Genomic DNA, 17,008 nt, shown 5'->3' on the forward strand with positions numbered 1-17,008 from the left:
AAGAGGCAACGGAATAGGGGTAGGTTTCCCACGCTTTCTGTTTTGAGGATCTCAATTTTTACAACGACTATCCTGACTGAAAGAGTTCAGTTCCAATTTTTGCCTGGATGCCGTTCTACCTTCTGTTTTCCAGCTCAGACTTTGAAGAAGGGTTCCATGTGAAAAGCAGAGTTGGACATAAAAGTTTATGGAACAGAAAATTTTCCCAGATCTTACAACTTCTTTCAATGGGTGTAAAATTGTCACAGAAGCAAAATGCTATTTACAGCTGGGATCTTTCTATTCTCTTCCCCTCATGACGGGTAATTAGAAAAAGGGTCAGACAGAAAAAGTCTCACACAGCTGGGCAGCCTGTAATAGTGAGTTAGGTGGCATGTGTGATGTCAAGGGAGAGTACATCTTAGGAGAATATAACAGGAGCTGACAAGAAACCAGAAATTCAAAATATTTTATATTTAACATTTTTAATAATTATTTCACAGTCTAAAATGAATTCAGTTTAAAAAACAAGAATGCCCTGCCCATTGTTACCCACACAATAGAATTCATATTAATGCTAGGGAGAAAATAATTCAAGTTCTTGTATTCATGATAATTCCAGTGAGTCATGTGGTCTACACAAATAAAAAAGGATATTACAATGCTATTCTATAGAAATCCTACATTCCAAAGTTTTCAAGAAAATTCATGCTTTAAAAGTCTTAGCGCTTCTATCATTAAATAACTGTACACTGCGTATAAAAAGATCGCTCAGGTTATCACTCCTGGGAAAAGTGAGTATATCATACTACTGTAACTAAAAACTTGCATCACGTAAGTTACTTGATGTAACTTATATATAAAAAAGGACATTTTTAAAAGCAGTGTCCATACATCATGACAATGTGTCAAGTTCCTTTAACTCTGGTTACAAATTTTCATTTGAGACCTTATAGAGTTCTTTAAGCATGTCAAACTTCGACCCCCACTCTTGGAGGCAATCATAATTTAGATCTTCATCACTACTAATGGAATCTAAGGAACTAAGGCTCCCTGCTAGAGAGCATTGCCCTTCTAAGCAATAAAAATGAATAGTGTCAGCTGGAAGACTCTTTAGATCGTTGTCTGCATCCCGGATGATTTGAGAAACATATTGCTTTAAGTCCAGGATGCTGGTAGCAGCTGATGTTGATTGTTTTTGATGTGCATGTTTTGGGAATGAGTCTCTTTTTGGGCCAGTTCGTGTCCTGGAGTGTGGAGCAGTTGCCCGCAAGGAGAAGTGGGGAATTTTACGGAGAGGTTTCTTCAGTTTATCTATATCATAAGCATTCTGGAAACAAAAAGAATGCAAATATCAGAGAGAAACAACTTAAAAGGAAACAGGTTCAAAAAAAATGTTTTGAAACACAGGACAACACAATACTGGATTCTGTGAATTTTCTACAAGCTGAAGAAAAGAGAGGGCCTAGTTCAGAGGGCTATGTCCAGAACATACCAAATCCCCTTGTGTAATTATAGTGTTCAGCTAAAGCAACAATGCTGTGTCCAGAGCAGCTCTGTCAAAGGCGGCCACACATGACCAGCATTGTGAAAGGTACAGATTGGGTTATAGAAGCCTTCCACTTAAGAGTACTTCAGGTTAAAAAAAAAAAAAAGAAAGAAAAAAAGCCAATTTGATAATGACATTTAGTTAGCTAAAAAGAAAAGTGAGGAGAGGCTGGATTTGCAAAGACCGCATTGAAGCTGTGTCATACCTGGTCATGTTCTCCACCTCCTTCTTCATTATAATTTAAGACATTTTCTCTAACATCCTCCCAGCTTTCACGCTCTTCAGGAATGTGGTAAATTCCTCCTTTCCGAAACCCTGAACTTCCCCACTGACTCCACACTGTGTAGGAAACCAAGAGTGCTGGAAGAAATAAAAACACATATTTGTTACATGACATATGAAAAAGTATGATGCATGATAAAAGTAGTTATATGATTCCTGAGATATTACAACAACTCTTAATTTGACTACCAAATTTGCAGGTAAGAAATGAGTAATTCTTAATATATAAATAAATTCATGAATGTAAAGAATAATCTATGTATATTACATCATAAACTTCATTAAAAGGGTATTTTACTTACCTAAAGGAATCCATTTAAATAGAGGGCATTTTGGCCAATCTCTGGCCTTTCACCAATCCTGAGTAAATAAGATACCCAAAGTAAGTAAACCACTGTTTTAATGAAGGTTACAAGTGTAATATAATCATGGAGTCTTTACTGTTCTGAGATGGGTATGCAGTTTATCAACATGAACACATTTTTGTGGTGTTATTAACTTATCAGCCAAAGTGCACCTGAAACTGGACACAGTGTGAACACCTCCCTCTGCCCCACACACTTAATGAGGTTTCTCTGTTAATATCATGAACTTTTAGAGAAAGATCTCTTCCTTCCTAATACGTGAGGAGTGGGTCCTGCCTATTAAAAAAGTAAGGGCTCAGGTCATGTGGGAGTTTCAAAAGGATGTGGCTGCACACAGAGTTGCACACAAAGATGGAAAGCTCTTACTTAAGAAGGATTCAAAATAAATGATTCTGAAAAAGAAAAGTTCTAAACTTGCTTGAACTGGCTTCAAAGCAAGTAAACTGTGACTATGTGCTGTTGGCTGTCTCTCAGCATCCTGAAATGAACTCCCAACTGCTGATGTCCAGGAAAGATGAAACACTCATCACAACATCCAAGGGTAAAGCAGACTTAATTTAATGGAACAAGGTACAAGATTAGAAAGAAGGACAAAAGGTACATGATTTCCTACCTAGGAAGACAAGGAGGCACATGCTGATTGCCAGAATAGAGCCAGAGCTGAGTCCAACAGGTCTTGCAGCCTTCACCTGGCTAATTTCACACCATCTTCCCTTGTAACCTTCGGGGCACTGGCAGATAGGCTTGTCTTGGGATTGAGCCACACAGGTTCCCCCATTCCTACAGGTCCAGCGTCCACAAGTGGATGAGCTACAGTGTCTGAGCCCTGTAAGGGTGTCAGTCACTTCTACTTTCCCAGCTGGGCACCTGAACAATCAAAGCAGGTGATATCTTTTAAGCGAGCAAAGCACCTGGTGCTGTATGTTGTTTTGTGCACAGTTTGTTACTGTTTCTTTAAAACAAATTTTAACTATTTTCAAGCAAACCACAAATCCACACTGGGAGTATGAAATACATGTGAAGTCCAACCTAGTGAGCTAGTAGGCTTACAAAAACATGAACACATATTCTGTTTTCCCTATCCAGAAGACATGCAGAAGAGCTTCACTCCTTCCTTAAAAATGAGATCCATCAGTTTCTGAATAGACTATCCCTTTTCCTACAGCCATGTTCTAATCAAAGTCTCTAAAAGGAAATGGATAGCCGAGATCAATGGAAAAAGGGCTATCAAGAACTTGGTGTAGGCTTTGTAATGTTCATTTGGACCTTTGGGAGAAATGTCATTGACCTCCTTAGAATGGCCTATCTTGTCTTTTAGGACTGATTTCTGATGTGTAATTGGAGAGGCCCTGGAGGAATACTTTGAGGTCACAGACCTGCTTTCTGCAATCCAAAGAAGAAATACTACTGAAAAAGTAGAAGAAACTTCATATTGTTCTTTCACAAGCAGACTGAAGAAAGGAGTGTCCCAAGGCACACTTCAAACCATCTCATAGCCTCTTCTACTCGAGAATCACTAGGCATCAGAAGTGCTAAATTTTGGCTGAATTCCAAGAATTCGAGTGGCTTCTTCTACCAGTCCTGCATGTATTTATGCTTGGGGTTTTTTAATAGAAATGCCTGTATTTTGAGTTGCATATTTGAATAAATATTTTGAAAATTTTCTTTAAATGGTGGATATTCTCCAAGAAACTAACTATGTAAGATAACAGTTGTTGGGCTTTGGCTCTGGCCCTGGACAGTCAATTTTTGAATCCAATTTTGTGACAGTCTAATTTTGAAAGTCCAATTGTTTCATACAAATTATGATTAATTTCGACTTCTTTACAGAAAATATATGTAAATATGTACTGTATTTACAATAAATACTTACATGTATAGAAATACATGTATGTGTTATATACATATATTTATACATCTATGTATAAAATGTATATGTATATTTTATATTCATATATGTGTATATATATGTGTGTATACACACACACTTTATATATATACACTATAAGAATATATTCATATTTTCATACAGAGGAGAGACCAAAGCTTTGCAATCCACCTTTTATCAAAGGACATTTCACTTTCTTGCTGGCCTGTGATTCTCTCACTATGGAAAAAATGATGGAATAAATAGGCTCCATATCAGACTTGCAGAAAAAAGCAAGGCCCATCATCTCCCATGATGGGAGATGAGACAGAGAGAAGGATTTGTCCTTGGGATGACCCTCTCTGGCCAGCAGCCACAGGTAGTTTTACTGTTAGAAGCAAGTTGCTTGGTCTGAAGTACAAAGAAAGAGCTTCCCAGCCATTCCCAGATGAAAACAAAAGCATAATGTACCGGCATTCATATTTTCTCCACAGATCTACACAAAGGAAGGGGCTGTAACAGGGCTGGCTGCTGCAGGCGCTGGAATGGCATCCCATGGTGACTCCTTGCCGCCTCAGAATTAAGCCAAACTCTGTGCTTCTGCCTTCCACGAGGAGTGGCTGACCATTCAGCTGGACATCACGCATACAACCTGCATCAAAGCAGAGCAGTGTGCAGAAGAGTACATTAACTTAGCTACTTTTCCACCCCAAGCCCTGCCCCCAGTACATGCGCAGGAGACCTTAGAGCACTGTAGAAAACTCAATATATCTTTTAAAAAGATCCTTATACTCCTTATCTGTTTTATTTTAGAAGTAGAGCTACAGAACATGTTTTTGTGCTCTGGTCAGTCTAGAGATCGACAATACTTCTCCAGGACAGCTGCTTTGTACCAACGCAACAATTCAGTAGAACTGTGCTATGAACCAGTACAGCTCCACTAAATTAATCTAGATTTAAGATCTAATCCTAAAAGTGGGGCTGAATAAGAAGCAACAAAATGGAAAAAGCTGTTGAGTCACAATCTCAAGGCTTCCCCGCTCCAGGAAATGGAGAGAGCACTACAAATGTCTTGCAACTCCTTCTCTCATGCCAGGAGGTGTTGTGTCTGTACCTTAAACCCTTCCCAGGCAAAAAAAGGAGTGAAGATCATAGCATGCGTATGCTACTTGGGGCCTTTGACATGAGAAACTCTGGTCTAGTGGAAGGTGTCCCTGCCGTGGCAGAGGCTTTGGAACTAGATGATCTTTAAGGTCTCTTCCAACCCAAATGATTCTGTGACTCCATGACATAAAAATTTGAAGTGCTATTTTTGAATATTTACAGGCAATTTCAAATCTTCACTAGAACCAGGTTCAATGGCAAACAGAGTTAAACATTGGCTTTGAATTTCCTAGAAAAGAAGGGGCATAATAATCTATATGGGAGTTGTTTCCTGGGTTTTAGACTCTCCAGAACACTCAAAGATGCCTCTTTCAGGCTTTAATTTCCTCCTTTTAGGAATCTGTAATATCACTTACCTTGGAAATCGTTCTCTGAATGACTGGGAAGGCGGTTTCCTAGCACAATGCTTGCCCAATCCGTTTCAAACCATCTATTTGTACCCAAGACAGAGGTGATTTCATGATCACCTCCACCACTGTTAACACGCAGGGTAAATTCATTGTTGTAGCGCTCCATGGTCAGAAGAACCCACTGGCCATTGTTTATGTGTAATGTCTTCAGTCTCAGAGAGTGATTTTTGTCCCCCAAACTGAAGTTGATGCTAAAGAAACCCTCAACCACCTAGAGGAAGATGATAAAGACCTTTAACAACAGAAGTATACTTTGAAATGTTATTACACAGTCCTGCCTCAAGAAATGGACCTGAGTTTTTAAAATGAAAATGGCACTATTGTTTTTAAGTGCTTTATTCCCAGATAAATGTTACCACAAGAAAACTGCAGATCCAGGAATTATCAGCTCTTTTCTTTACAGGCCACTCTTCTAACTCACATGAATCCTTTTATCAATCTTCTCCTTACTGATATCTACCTCTAAGTCTTCCAGCTGACCCTCCTGTTACAATTAGAATAATTAACCTCTCTCTAGCTAACATAATCCAGACAGCTTTTTTCAGCAGCAACAAACTGTAGAGACAGGGCAGAGAGAAGCAAAGGTAAATGGCAAGCAGGGCAAAACAGTCTTCCTCATTCACATTTATCACATGCACTCACATGTACATTTTGCAGCCAGTGAAACAACTAGAATTTATGCCATGAAAGAGTAATACCGAGAAGGGAAACACGAACGAGAGAAGTTACCCTCATATGGAAAATTCTTGCTCTTTATTACATTACAGAACAGATGCCCTTAATCAGAAACTGCATCTTTTTTTCTTACTAGGGTAATCCATGACAAATTAAGAGCACTCAAAGAACAGCCTTTGAACTGCTCACCTCCAGTCGGATGTATCCATTCCCATCTGCAGAGGCCAAGCTCAGAAGGGTGCTGTGGGAGATACGAGTGCGCACCATCAGCTGGATCCTAGTGCTACGACTGCTGAGAATGCTTCTTGGCTCGTAATGGATCCAGCTGTCCCTTCCAAAAGCCCACTCTGGAAGAACTAAGCACAGCACACACAAAACCAAAGCAAAAATCTCAGAAACAATTGCTCCCTCAGATCTCTGCTCCTTCAGAATTAACCACTTCTGAATGTCAGAGTTTCAGTTCTTAAGAAATTTTAGCTACATAATCTAGCATTGTGAAAAGCACCCCCCATTGCAAAAAGAATTAAGGGAAAAATAACAAATCAAGGATTCAGAATTTAGGCAGGAAAGGGACAATTAGATACTGTCTCTAACATTCTATCTGTTACAAGCTGTACATTCTACCTCGTCACTCCTACACTGGGCCCAATAAAGTGTTTTGGTTTTTTTTAAATCTGAAACATATCTTCCAGTAAAGTAGCTGGTATTGATCTGAAGAAAAACACCAAAAAACCCCAACCAAATGAAAAAGATAATCAAATGCTTCTTTCAGTAGTTTAGTCCTGTGGTTAAAACCCTCCGTGTTAGAAAATACGCACTTTACTTCCCCTTTCAGATGGAACAAAAGAAGACCTCAGGGTTTTTTTAATTACAAAGGGAGATTAAGTCAGTGTTTATTATTTTAACAAAGGAAAATTCACTGAACCTAATTATTTCCTTATCTCTCTGGGCAGTCCAGGATCCAGTAGAGAGTCTGATGAAGTTGCACTGCACACTTCCGTAGAAATCAAACACCACTAAACTACCCATGCCCTGATGCTTTTACAGAGCAGGCACCTATTTTAATCTCATTACCTGACAGCAATCCTAGATCTACTTGTTTTGGTCACAGCTTATTAAAAAACTAGAAGTTTCTTTTCACCAAATAGATAGATAGTTCAACTTAGTTACTAGAAAGGAGGAGCACTGGGTCACCAAAGCGCATCTGAGGTCAGTGTCATACAGGTAGAAATCTAAAGAGTGCCAAGCTCATCCTGTGGCATTTAGTCTAGTTCCCAGGATATGAAATATCAAATGATTGAGAGACTTAATTGCTGAACTCTTTTTTTCTCGCACTGTTTCTCTTCTCTCTTTCCTTTCTCAAAGCAGGTTTTCTTTTCTCCTCTGGCTTATTTCCCTCCCATTATTCTTTCTAACCCACTGTTCCCTCTTGTTCACTATCTCTGAAGCTACAGGCTACAGCTGATGAACAGACAAGGGTTTTCTTGAGATGATCCAGTGACTCTTGTCCCCAGCTGTCTGCTCCTTGCTGTGAGCATGGCTCAGCCATTCATAAAGCACCAGTTGCACACAAGCATTTTGCAGCCCAATATAGAAGAAGCTGGAACCAATCAAAGCTTTCCTGATGCACCAGGATATGACTTACGGATTTCAAGTAAGTACTTGGTTTGTCCCACAGTAGTAAGGGGTAGAAGCCAACACAGCAGTTGGGCTTGTGAACCAGCATCCCAAGATAATGCAAAACAGAGTGAGATTTAAATATAGCCAGATATTTATAAACCAATATTATCTGTCTACAAAACATAATACAAACAGCTGAGCTACATTAGCAGTTCTGTGGTCATTATAAACACTTTAAACAGTGAATGCTCCAGGCCTAGACCGTGCCAATTATAATTTCGGTCTTCACCCCACTGGACAGACAGAACTTCTGCTGAGCAATTTGCTGTCACACCTTTTAAGCCTTGTGTGCTAGATGGAGAAAGAAGAGAGGGTCTGGCTGCCTGCATAGGGTGTTATTGTTCTGTATACAAGAAGGAAAGGTAAATTCATTGAGCTGAAAGGATATGTGTAATTCCTCACCAATACTATCTATTAATCCTGATACCTTGATTGAATGCTAACTTACAAGTGCTCCTTTCCAGCTCCTCACTGCTGCTCATCCTCACCAGTAGCTCAGCTCACTCAAACTACAGGACTGAGGGGGCCAATTCTCTTCCATCAAAAGCCCCCAAAGTTATGGGACACTGGTGCTCATTACAGACTGTTATGATCAACCTCACTGTTTGTACCTTGTACCTAGAGGGAGAAGGCAGATGCAGGGCAGGTAAAGTCTCAGTAAACACCTGTGACTCACTTCTGATTTCACCTGGACTGATGAAAGGTTTAAGATAAGGGGGACAGAGCCAGCTTCAAGTGTATGTCCACTGTTCCCTGAAATGGCTGTGGGCTAGTAGGAGTTAAATTATTTATTTCCTAAATTTTTGAAGTGTGCTGAAATTTTGCACATTCTTACAGTATCTCTGGGGTTTTCATTATCCACCACAGCATGCCTTTGTTCTCTGATACATATTTCATGCTGATTTTGTACAGAATAATGTATTTGCTGCAGACAGCCCAATATTATGCCCCCACATGCCTTCACTGCTGTGGTCTAGGGGCGTTGCTCAACTTGCAAATGCAATTATCACCATTTTATAGATGGAAAATTGGACCTGAAGATAACAAGAAAATTATGTCCTCAGGTTTAACAGGTTCATTAAAGTTCATTTTGTGATCAGCACGATCAGAGGAAGAAGGCACAATGCAGAACGTTTCACCTTTCACCACTGAGCAATAAGATACCGCGATGAAAAGGACAAAACAATCTGTTTGACCACTTCCCTTCCCTGCAAAGTAAAGCAGCTCTCAACATGGCCCTCATCTGTGATGGTATCTTTATTCAACAAGAGTTTAAAGGATCTTTACATCTTTGCAGATCTAAATCATTCCAAGAGTACAGCAAGGTCTTATTACGCTGCTCAGTTCAAAGTCATGGTAGCTTGACTTTGAACATTAGAGCAGTATGTTTGATGCTGTTCCCACAGATCCTCACCATGAATTTCTCCCTAGAACCTGCAGTACCTTTTTCACATGCTGGTCCAGCATATCCTGAGGAACAGTCACAGTGAAAGAAATCCCAACCACCAACACACTTGCCATGAGTGCCACAGGAGGCCATCCCACCACTCTGACACACTTCATCTGTAAGGACACAGCCAGGAACGCTGTTCAGGGACTCTGCAGGGTGCTCTAAATCATAGACCTGGGAAAGGACAAAGAGAACCATCACATCGGGTGCCTACATTTAACAGCAGTAAACCCAAGAGTGGTTTTTGTGGCCCTACCTTACTATCAACAACGACATTGCGTATGCAGCCAACAAATCCTCTGAAGTGCCTTTGTGAATCGTGGTAAGGCAAAGTCTTCTTAACTCCACCCAGTTGCAGGGGCTGATGGCCACTGAATAGCCTACCCATGATGAAGGGGAGAGAAAGAAAGAATTAGTGGCATGCAAAATACAGCAGCTTGGCTGATTTCACCACTCCACCCCTGCCTTTCTCCTTAGCTCTTTTGAGTAGTTACGTTGCCAGTTTTTGTTGTTTTATTGGTTTTTGTTTTGTTTTTACCTTTGAGATCCCACAATTTCTCCAGAGGCTTCACAGGCAGACAGATCCATTTGGGAGTTCTTCTTAATGACAATGTCATTGTCTCTAGCTGAGACATTTACGCAGTGGTCAAGAATCATCTTCACTTCCTAGAAAAAGGCATTATTTAAAACAATTGTATCCAGAGACATGCATACATTTTAATGACACATTTTTTTTCACTTAGCAGATGGAAGAAATGTAACGAGCAATTACAGTGCAGGAAACTTTATTAAAATAATAAGACACTCCACATACTAATCTGGAAGGTTATTGCACATTGCATATGGCTAAGGAGCCATACAAAAGAAAAGATCTGACTCTACATAATCATGCCAAGTTATTGACACAGTAGAGGGAATATAACATTTTCTTGGAGTTTTCTGCCAAATCAGAACACAGAGAGACAATCTAGCAGAGTAGAAAGTCTGCCAGGCTCCTATCCCAGATGCTGGCATGTCCTTCAGCTTGTCTCTTGGGAGAGGAACAAGGAGCCTAGCAGATGCCGTCAGCAGTGTTATATCAGCAAGATATTCCCTGTATGCTAAAGCATATCTATCTCCTTTGTGCTAAACATCTAAAGTCCCGTGGTGAGGCAGGGCTTTTCACTCAGAGAAATTAAGGATATCTCACTCAATCGGTCCAGGAAGCATTTAGCCCCTGGATTATCACAACTTTGTTGTCTAAGCAGCAGGTAGGATAATTAAACCAAAGAAATAGCCTGGCCAGTTTCATAAATAGATCAGTCTTCTCCAGCCCTTGCTGTGCTTCACTGCTTCAAGACTAAGGGGACACCTGAACTGACAAACTTCTATACCTGCTGTTTCAGAAGTGATGGAAGACTGATTGATAAAAGAGCTCTACAGAAGGGAGGAAGGATTTGGAAGGGATAACTGGGTATATGAATTAGTGCTTCCACAGGACTGCCCATATTTACACTTGCCTTTCCATCATTTATAATTTTAATATTGTGCCAGCGGCGATCTGCAACATTAACTTTTTGTGAGAGCTGCAGGAAAAGCTCACCAGAGCTGTGGCTCAGGGTCAGCGACGGGACACCACCGGAGAGCTCTGCAAAGGAAAGACTGTTATTGAATATGCATTGACCATCTTCCCACTCACATTCACTTGAAACAACCGTTGCTGTTAGATTTTAGTTGGAAAAGTTCTTTAGAGGGCTTTAAAAAAATACAGCTTTTAGCGAAGTGCCACAGGTATGCAAGGTGGGTGTACTGGTGACCTATTCTGTATTCTCGTTACAGAATCAGAGAATCACAGAATATGCTGAGTTGGAAGGGACCCACAAGGATCATCAAGTCCAAACCCTGGCCCTGCACAGGACCATCCCCGAGAGTCACACCATAGGCCCGAGAGTATTGTCCAAACACTTCTTGAATTCTGTCAGGCTTGGTGCTGTGACCACTTCCCCAGGGGAGCCTTTTCCAGTGCCCAAACACCCTCCGGGTGAAGAACCTCTTTCTAATATCCAACCTAAACCTCCCCTGACACAACTTCAGGCCATTCCCTTGGGTTCTGTCACTGGTCACCACAGAGAAGAGATCAGTGCCTGCCCCTCGTCTCCCCCTCACAAGGAAGTTGTAGACTACCATGAGGTCTCCCCTCAGTCTCCTGTTCTCCAGGCTGAACAGACCAAGTGATCTCAGCCAATTCTCATACGGCTTTCCCTCGAGGCCCTTCACCATCCTTGTTGCCCTCCTTTGGATGCTCTCTAGTAGCTTAATATATTTCTTGTATCGTGGTGCCCAAAATTGCACACAATATTCAAGGTGAGGCTGCACCAGTGCAGAGCAGAGTGGGACAATGCCCTCCCTCAACTAGCTGGCGATGCTTTACCTGATGCCCCCCAGGACACGGTTGGCCCTCCTGGCTGCCAGGGCACTGCTGACTCATATTCACCAAAAATTACTTTCTGAACCTCTTTTGAAAAATAACCTCTATGAACTAAGTAGAATCTCAACTTCACACAAACACAAATAAATACTCTGTTAGGTGCTAACCTAAAGCAAGGAAGTATTCCTGTTCTTCAGGCTGCCCTCGTGCCACTGGTCCATGGTACAACAGAAGGCCTTCGGCGACATCAGTGATAAACTCTAAGGAGATGCGGCTCTCAAAGCAAGGCTGAAGAGGAGGGAACCAGGCATAACCATGGCCTCTGAAGCTGTGTTTTGTCTGCTGGCAGTCTGGTCCATGAAAATTTGCAGCACATTTGCATCTGTTAAATAAAAAATTAAAAGCAAATATCCACCATCCAAGAAAAGCTGCAAAGAGCTCTTCTGACAGCAGGACTCTCCACTTAAAATACAGGAGTCCATGTTGCCTAGGACACAGCAAAGATTAGCACAAGCAAAACTTCCATCAAAAAATGTTCCCTATTGACCTGTTCATACAAATAGAACTTAGATTTAGTTCAAAATGATAATATGTCTATGCAAGAATATTCTGTGAATAAATGATGGAGTTCTTGTAATATACAAAGCCTATGAAAACATCTTACCTCTTCAGCATAAAAAAGAAGAAACCTGCTTTTCACTAGGCTTAGTTATCAGCTTGTTTGAAGACTTAATGATACAAAGGGAAAGCAAAGAAATCATGGAATACCAGGTTGAAAGGGCCTCAAGTATCATCTGGTCCAACCTTTCTTGGCAAAAGAATGGTCTAGACAATATGACTCAGCACTCTGACAGCCAAATCTCAAAAGTGTGCCATGTTGGGAAAACCACCACTTCCCTGGAGAGATTATTCCAATGGCTGATTATTCTTATTGTGAAAAATTTTCTGCTTGTGTCCAATCAGAGTCTCTCCAGGAAGGGTGTGGAAGCTAATATCACCCAGAAAAAGTGAGAAGAGGTCTGACATCTTCACTCTTATTGAAAGCTACTTGCTAGTTTATTTCCTTTACACTATCAAAAATAGATGCTTGGGGTTCTTTCTTTGATACTCTGTGGATTCTGTAGAAAAGAGTAGCCACAGCATAGCATGGCAATAACAAAACCTATAAGTGAGAAAGCAAAGGAACAACAGAAATGGGCAGGAGGACAGGGAGGGAGATCAGCTGGTCTCCTATTTCTTAGTTTCTGCTTCCCATAGATTGCTAGTACCTACTGAGAGTAGAATGACAGGGGTAGGATGCAGGAGAAGATCACTCACAAAACTACTGAAAACGGAGAAGAAGCAAAAAAACTTCGGAATTGAGCAAGTGATGGGTGGCAGAGCCTACCCTGGGTTTCTGGGCAGCAAAATTTCCATAGTTGATTACATTGGAGCAGCAATGTCAGACTCAGAACTTTAGAATGACAAGGGCTTCTGCAGCTTCAGTCTGAGTCCTGTCAAGGGTGCTCTGAAGAGGCTGGTCAGCATTTCTGCTTTCCTGGGTTGGGATGATCATTTTTAAGCAAACATGCTTAAGGCTTACTCCTGGAAGGGTACGAGGCTCATAATTTTTTTCATCTTTATTCTATATTATCTATGAGATCTAACTTCTGGAAGAAAATAATGGGGCAAGAAATGTGGAGGTTATTAAGTGGCATAAGAGATGTGATTAAAACATTGAAGAGCATTAAAGTAGGCTGGACAAAATGAGAGCATTTTGCAGGGTGGCATTAATGAACTGGTGCAGCCTGGAAACTTCCCAAGGTTTTCCTGGAGACTGGGATGAACCTAAGTACATATCTGAAAGTAGAGATTCTTTTGCAAGACCTGTGCATGAAGTATAACAAAACTCATATCTGCTACAGTGAGAAGACACACAATGATGCTTCTGAAAGCTTCCACTCATCCTCCTTACAGACTGAACTAGATGCATTCTGTTTGCACACCAGACAGAATGTACCAACCTGTAGCCCAAATCAGTGTCCGTGCATGTACCACCGTTGAGACAAGGGTTTGTCTGGTATGAGGAGCAGGAAAGATGAGGACTCTCTCGAGCTGCACAGCCACACACAGCATGACTCAGGACTGTCACAGACACCAGCGAAACACTTTCAGTTGTAGTTACAGTTGGTACATGTTTCTGTTCATGCTTACTGCTGCATCCACTGCTGTGAGTACAGTTTGCAGTCACACATTCATCAATGCCAGTCTGGGTGATATTTATATCCAAGATGCTTTCCAGCTGTGGAGAACAATTAGTTGCATTCATCTCACTTTTCCACAGAGAGAAAACTCACTAATGACAGCAATGAAAAGCAGAAGTCTTATTTATTTTCAAAACTGGTTGCTGTGCCACTTCCTTCCAGTCTTACCCTATCCAGCCAAAGGCAGCTCAGTCTGGCATCTGTTAAGGTCAAAGCCAAGGTGTAAGTCAATTACAGCATGAGTATGCACTTCGGGGGCAAAAATACTGTCATATTCATTAGAGACCAAGTGGATAAATTTCAGTTACTGATTATTCTGATGGATTATTTACATAGCATCTGAGCTGTATTTTTTATTTGAACTTCCACCTTAAAAATACTGAGAGAGTGGAAAGGCATTGGACAATGAAGAGATACCTTGTCTGGCAAGAGTGAGTTGGTTCAGAAGCATTGATTCTAAAATTATTTCTAATTTCAGCCTCTGTGTACCAACAGATACAATTCCAACAGAGTGAGTCATTTAACTCTTATAATGTTTTGGTTTTTTTTTTTTTTGCAAGAGGGGCAGGAACTTTACTAAACTGTCAACACACATTTCCAACCTGGTTTTCCACTGGAGAATGCCTCTTTTATTGCTTTGCCCTCTTAGCTTAGAAAGTTGAAACTTCTAACTGGTTTGTGAGTCTCAACTACAAAACATTTCTATGTAGAGGACTAAAAACTGGAACATTAAGGCACTGTGTAGAAAGGCAACACCCAAAAACATGCTTTATACAGAATTTTACAGCCTTTTTAATAGGAAAAACCTGTTCACAATCCTAAAAGCTCATTGTGTTTGGGTGACTTTATATGTGTTTTTAGGCTGTCTTTGAAAACATTCATATCTGAAACTTTTAGTATGATGCTAGAAGATTGATTGACTTTACTGATTAAAATGATCTCTTCTTCTCATACGTTACTCCCTCAGTCATTCTAAATGTGCATATTCACTAGGCAATGTACATTATCTGAACAGACACAACGAGAAGATGCTGTGGTTTCATATATAGGGTGGATACCTACCCATGCTCTGGAGGCTGCTACATTACCGTTGAGTTTTTCTGCTTTATAATAAGGTGGACCATAAACAGCAAACCAAACATCAATCCCTTGGGTTGGACTTGGACTATTTAATACACTGAAAATGTGAACGTTTTCCAATTGGACTGATAAAATTTCTGAAAGCAGCTTCCTCTTCTGGTAGTATTTACTCTGTTTTTCAGGGGATTGAGATATGAACTCCTCTGGTGTGATACCTGTAATAGAAGTTGAAAACCTGAAATACATGTATCTCACAAGTGTTGTAGAAATGGAAGAGAGGAGCACCATAGAATGTCGCAAAAAATGGACTCAACTGCAAATTCAGGAGTACTTTCATTGTTAGGCTGTGAAATTTTCCATGCTGGCTTCTGCTAAGGGTGTATGTTCTGAAACTTTTTTGATTTATATTACTTTTTTTTTTAATTTTTTTTTTTTAAATCAGAAACATGTTTAAGAAGATTTTACTTTTCCAAAAAGGTTGAAACAATTTGTTGTATTTCAGGCAGATACTTGTTCAAATAGTTTTTCTTCTGAAATATGAATTGCTGTTTTGTTAAAAAGTTGGTGTAGAAATCAGACAAGCTTTTTCTTGCTGTCTTTTTTCTCCATAGATTTTCCTACTCATGCAGCATCAGAAACCATGCAAATAAACATGCATTTTCAAACCCTTACCTAGAAAACTATTAACTCTCATCCCATGTCTAGGAGCATTAGAATTCTAAGTATCACAGCAGTAAAATTAAAAAAGTAGATTTCAGTACTACGATCTTACCGTACTTGATCACATTGCTTACCTTTTATTCGTATGGAACCAGCATTATGGAGGGCATCATCTTTGATTTCCTTCACTATAACCTTTACAGTTGAGATAACATCTGGCCAGACTCCATCAATGACTCTAACTCTTATGTTGTATGTTCCTGGTGGGGTTCCTTCTTTAATAGTCAGCAAACCTGAGTTATCATTAAGGATAAAGTACCTGTAATAAGAGTTAAGCCAAGGAACAAGCTATGAGAAGTTCAAAAGCTAGGTACTAATTATCATCACTGATGTTTTTTCTGATTCAGCACGGCCAAGTGCTGGACCCCTCAGTTTGGTCATAACAACCCCATGCAGCACTACAGGCTGGGCACAGAGTGGCTGGAGAGCAGCCAGGCAGAAAGGGACCTGGGAGTTTGGATTGACAGGAAGCTGAACATGAGCCAGCAGTGTGCCCAGGTGGCCAAGAAGGCCAATGGCATCCTGGCCTGGATCAGGAACAGTGGGGCCAGCAGGTCCAGAGAAGTGATTCTTCCCCTGTACTCAGTGCTGGTGATGCCACACCTGGAGTACTGTGTCCAGTTCTGGGCCCCTCGTTTAGGAAGGATATTGAGGTGCTGGAGCAGGTCCAGGGAAGAACAACAAGGCTGGTGAAGGGACTCAAGCGCAAGTCCTATGAGGAGAGGCTGAGGGAGCTGTCGGTTGTTTAGCCTGGAGAAGAGGAGGCTCAGGGGAGACCTCATCACTTTCTCCAACTACCTGAAAGGAGGTTGTAGCCAGGTGGGGGTCAGTCTCTTCTCCCAGGCAACCAGCAATGGGACAAGAGGGCATGGTCTTAAGCTCTGCCAGGGGAGATTTAAGTTGGGTATTAGGGAGAAATTTTTTACAAAAAGAGTAATTAGACATTGGAATGGACCGCCTAGGGAGGTGGTGGATTCCCTGTCCCTGGAGGTTTTTAAGATGAGGCTGGATGTGGCACTTAGTGCCATGGTCTAAGTAACCACAGTGGTGTTGGATCAAGGGTTGGACTTGATAATCTCGGAGGTCTTTTCCAACTCAGCTGATTCTGTGAGTCTATGATTCTATGATTGTATGATT

General features: G+C 40.9%; 1 protein-coding gene across 1 annotated transcript in view; it reads right to left on the reverse strand.

The window, feature by feature from the left end:
• Positions 1-438: 438 nt before the first annotated feature.
• Positions 439-17,008, reverse strand: part of LOC108508714 (neural-cadherin-like) — a 55,302-nt gene continuing 38,732 nt past the window's right edge. Inside the window, exons 20-33 of the mRNA XM_017837734.1 lie at positions 15,946-16,130; positions 15,134-15,366; positions 13,832-14,109; positions 11,996-12,210; positions 10,921-11,048; positions 9,960-10,087; positions 9,678-9,810; positions 9,415-9,595; positions 6,481-6,647; positions 5,563-5,827; positions 4,514-4,694; positions 2,789-3,042; positions 1,734-1,888; positions 439-1,309 (exon numbers count right to left, since the gene is read on the reverse strand). Of these exons, the coding sequence (XP_017693223.1) occupies positions 908-1,309; positions 1,734-1,888; positions 2,789-3,042; positions 4,514-4,694; positions 5,563-5,827; positions 6,481-6,647; positions 9,415-9,595; positions 9,678-9,810; positions 9,960-10,087; positions 10,921-11,048; positions 11,996-12,210; positions 13,832-14,109; positions 15,134-15,366; positions 15,946-16,130 (2,905 nt within the window). The 3' untranslated portion in view covers positions 439-907. The remainder of the gene's footprint in view (positions 1,310-1,733; positions 1,889-2,788; positions 3,043-4,513; positions 4,695-5,562; positions 5,828-6,480; positions 6,648-9,414; positions 9,596-9,677; positions 9,811-9,959; positions 10,088-10,920; positions 11,049-11,995; positions 12,211-13,831; positions 14,110-15,133; positions 15,367-15,945; positions 16,131-17,008) is intronic.

This window comes from Lepidothrix coronata, unplaced genomic scaffold (assembly GCF_001604755.1).
Source record: "Lepidothrix coronata isolate B3197 unplaced genomic scaffold, Lepidothrix_coronata-1.0 Scaffold309, whole genome shotgun sequence".
NCBI lineage: Eukaryota > Metazoa > Chordata > Aves > Passeriformes > Pipridae > Lepidothrix > Lepidothrix coronata.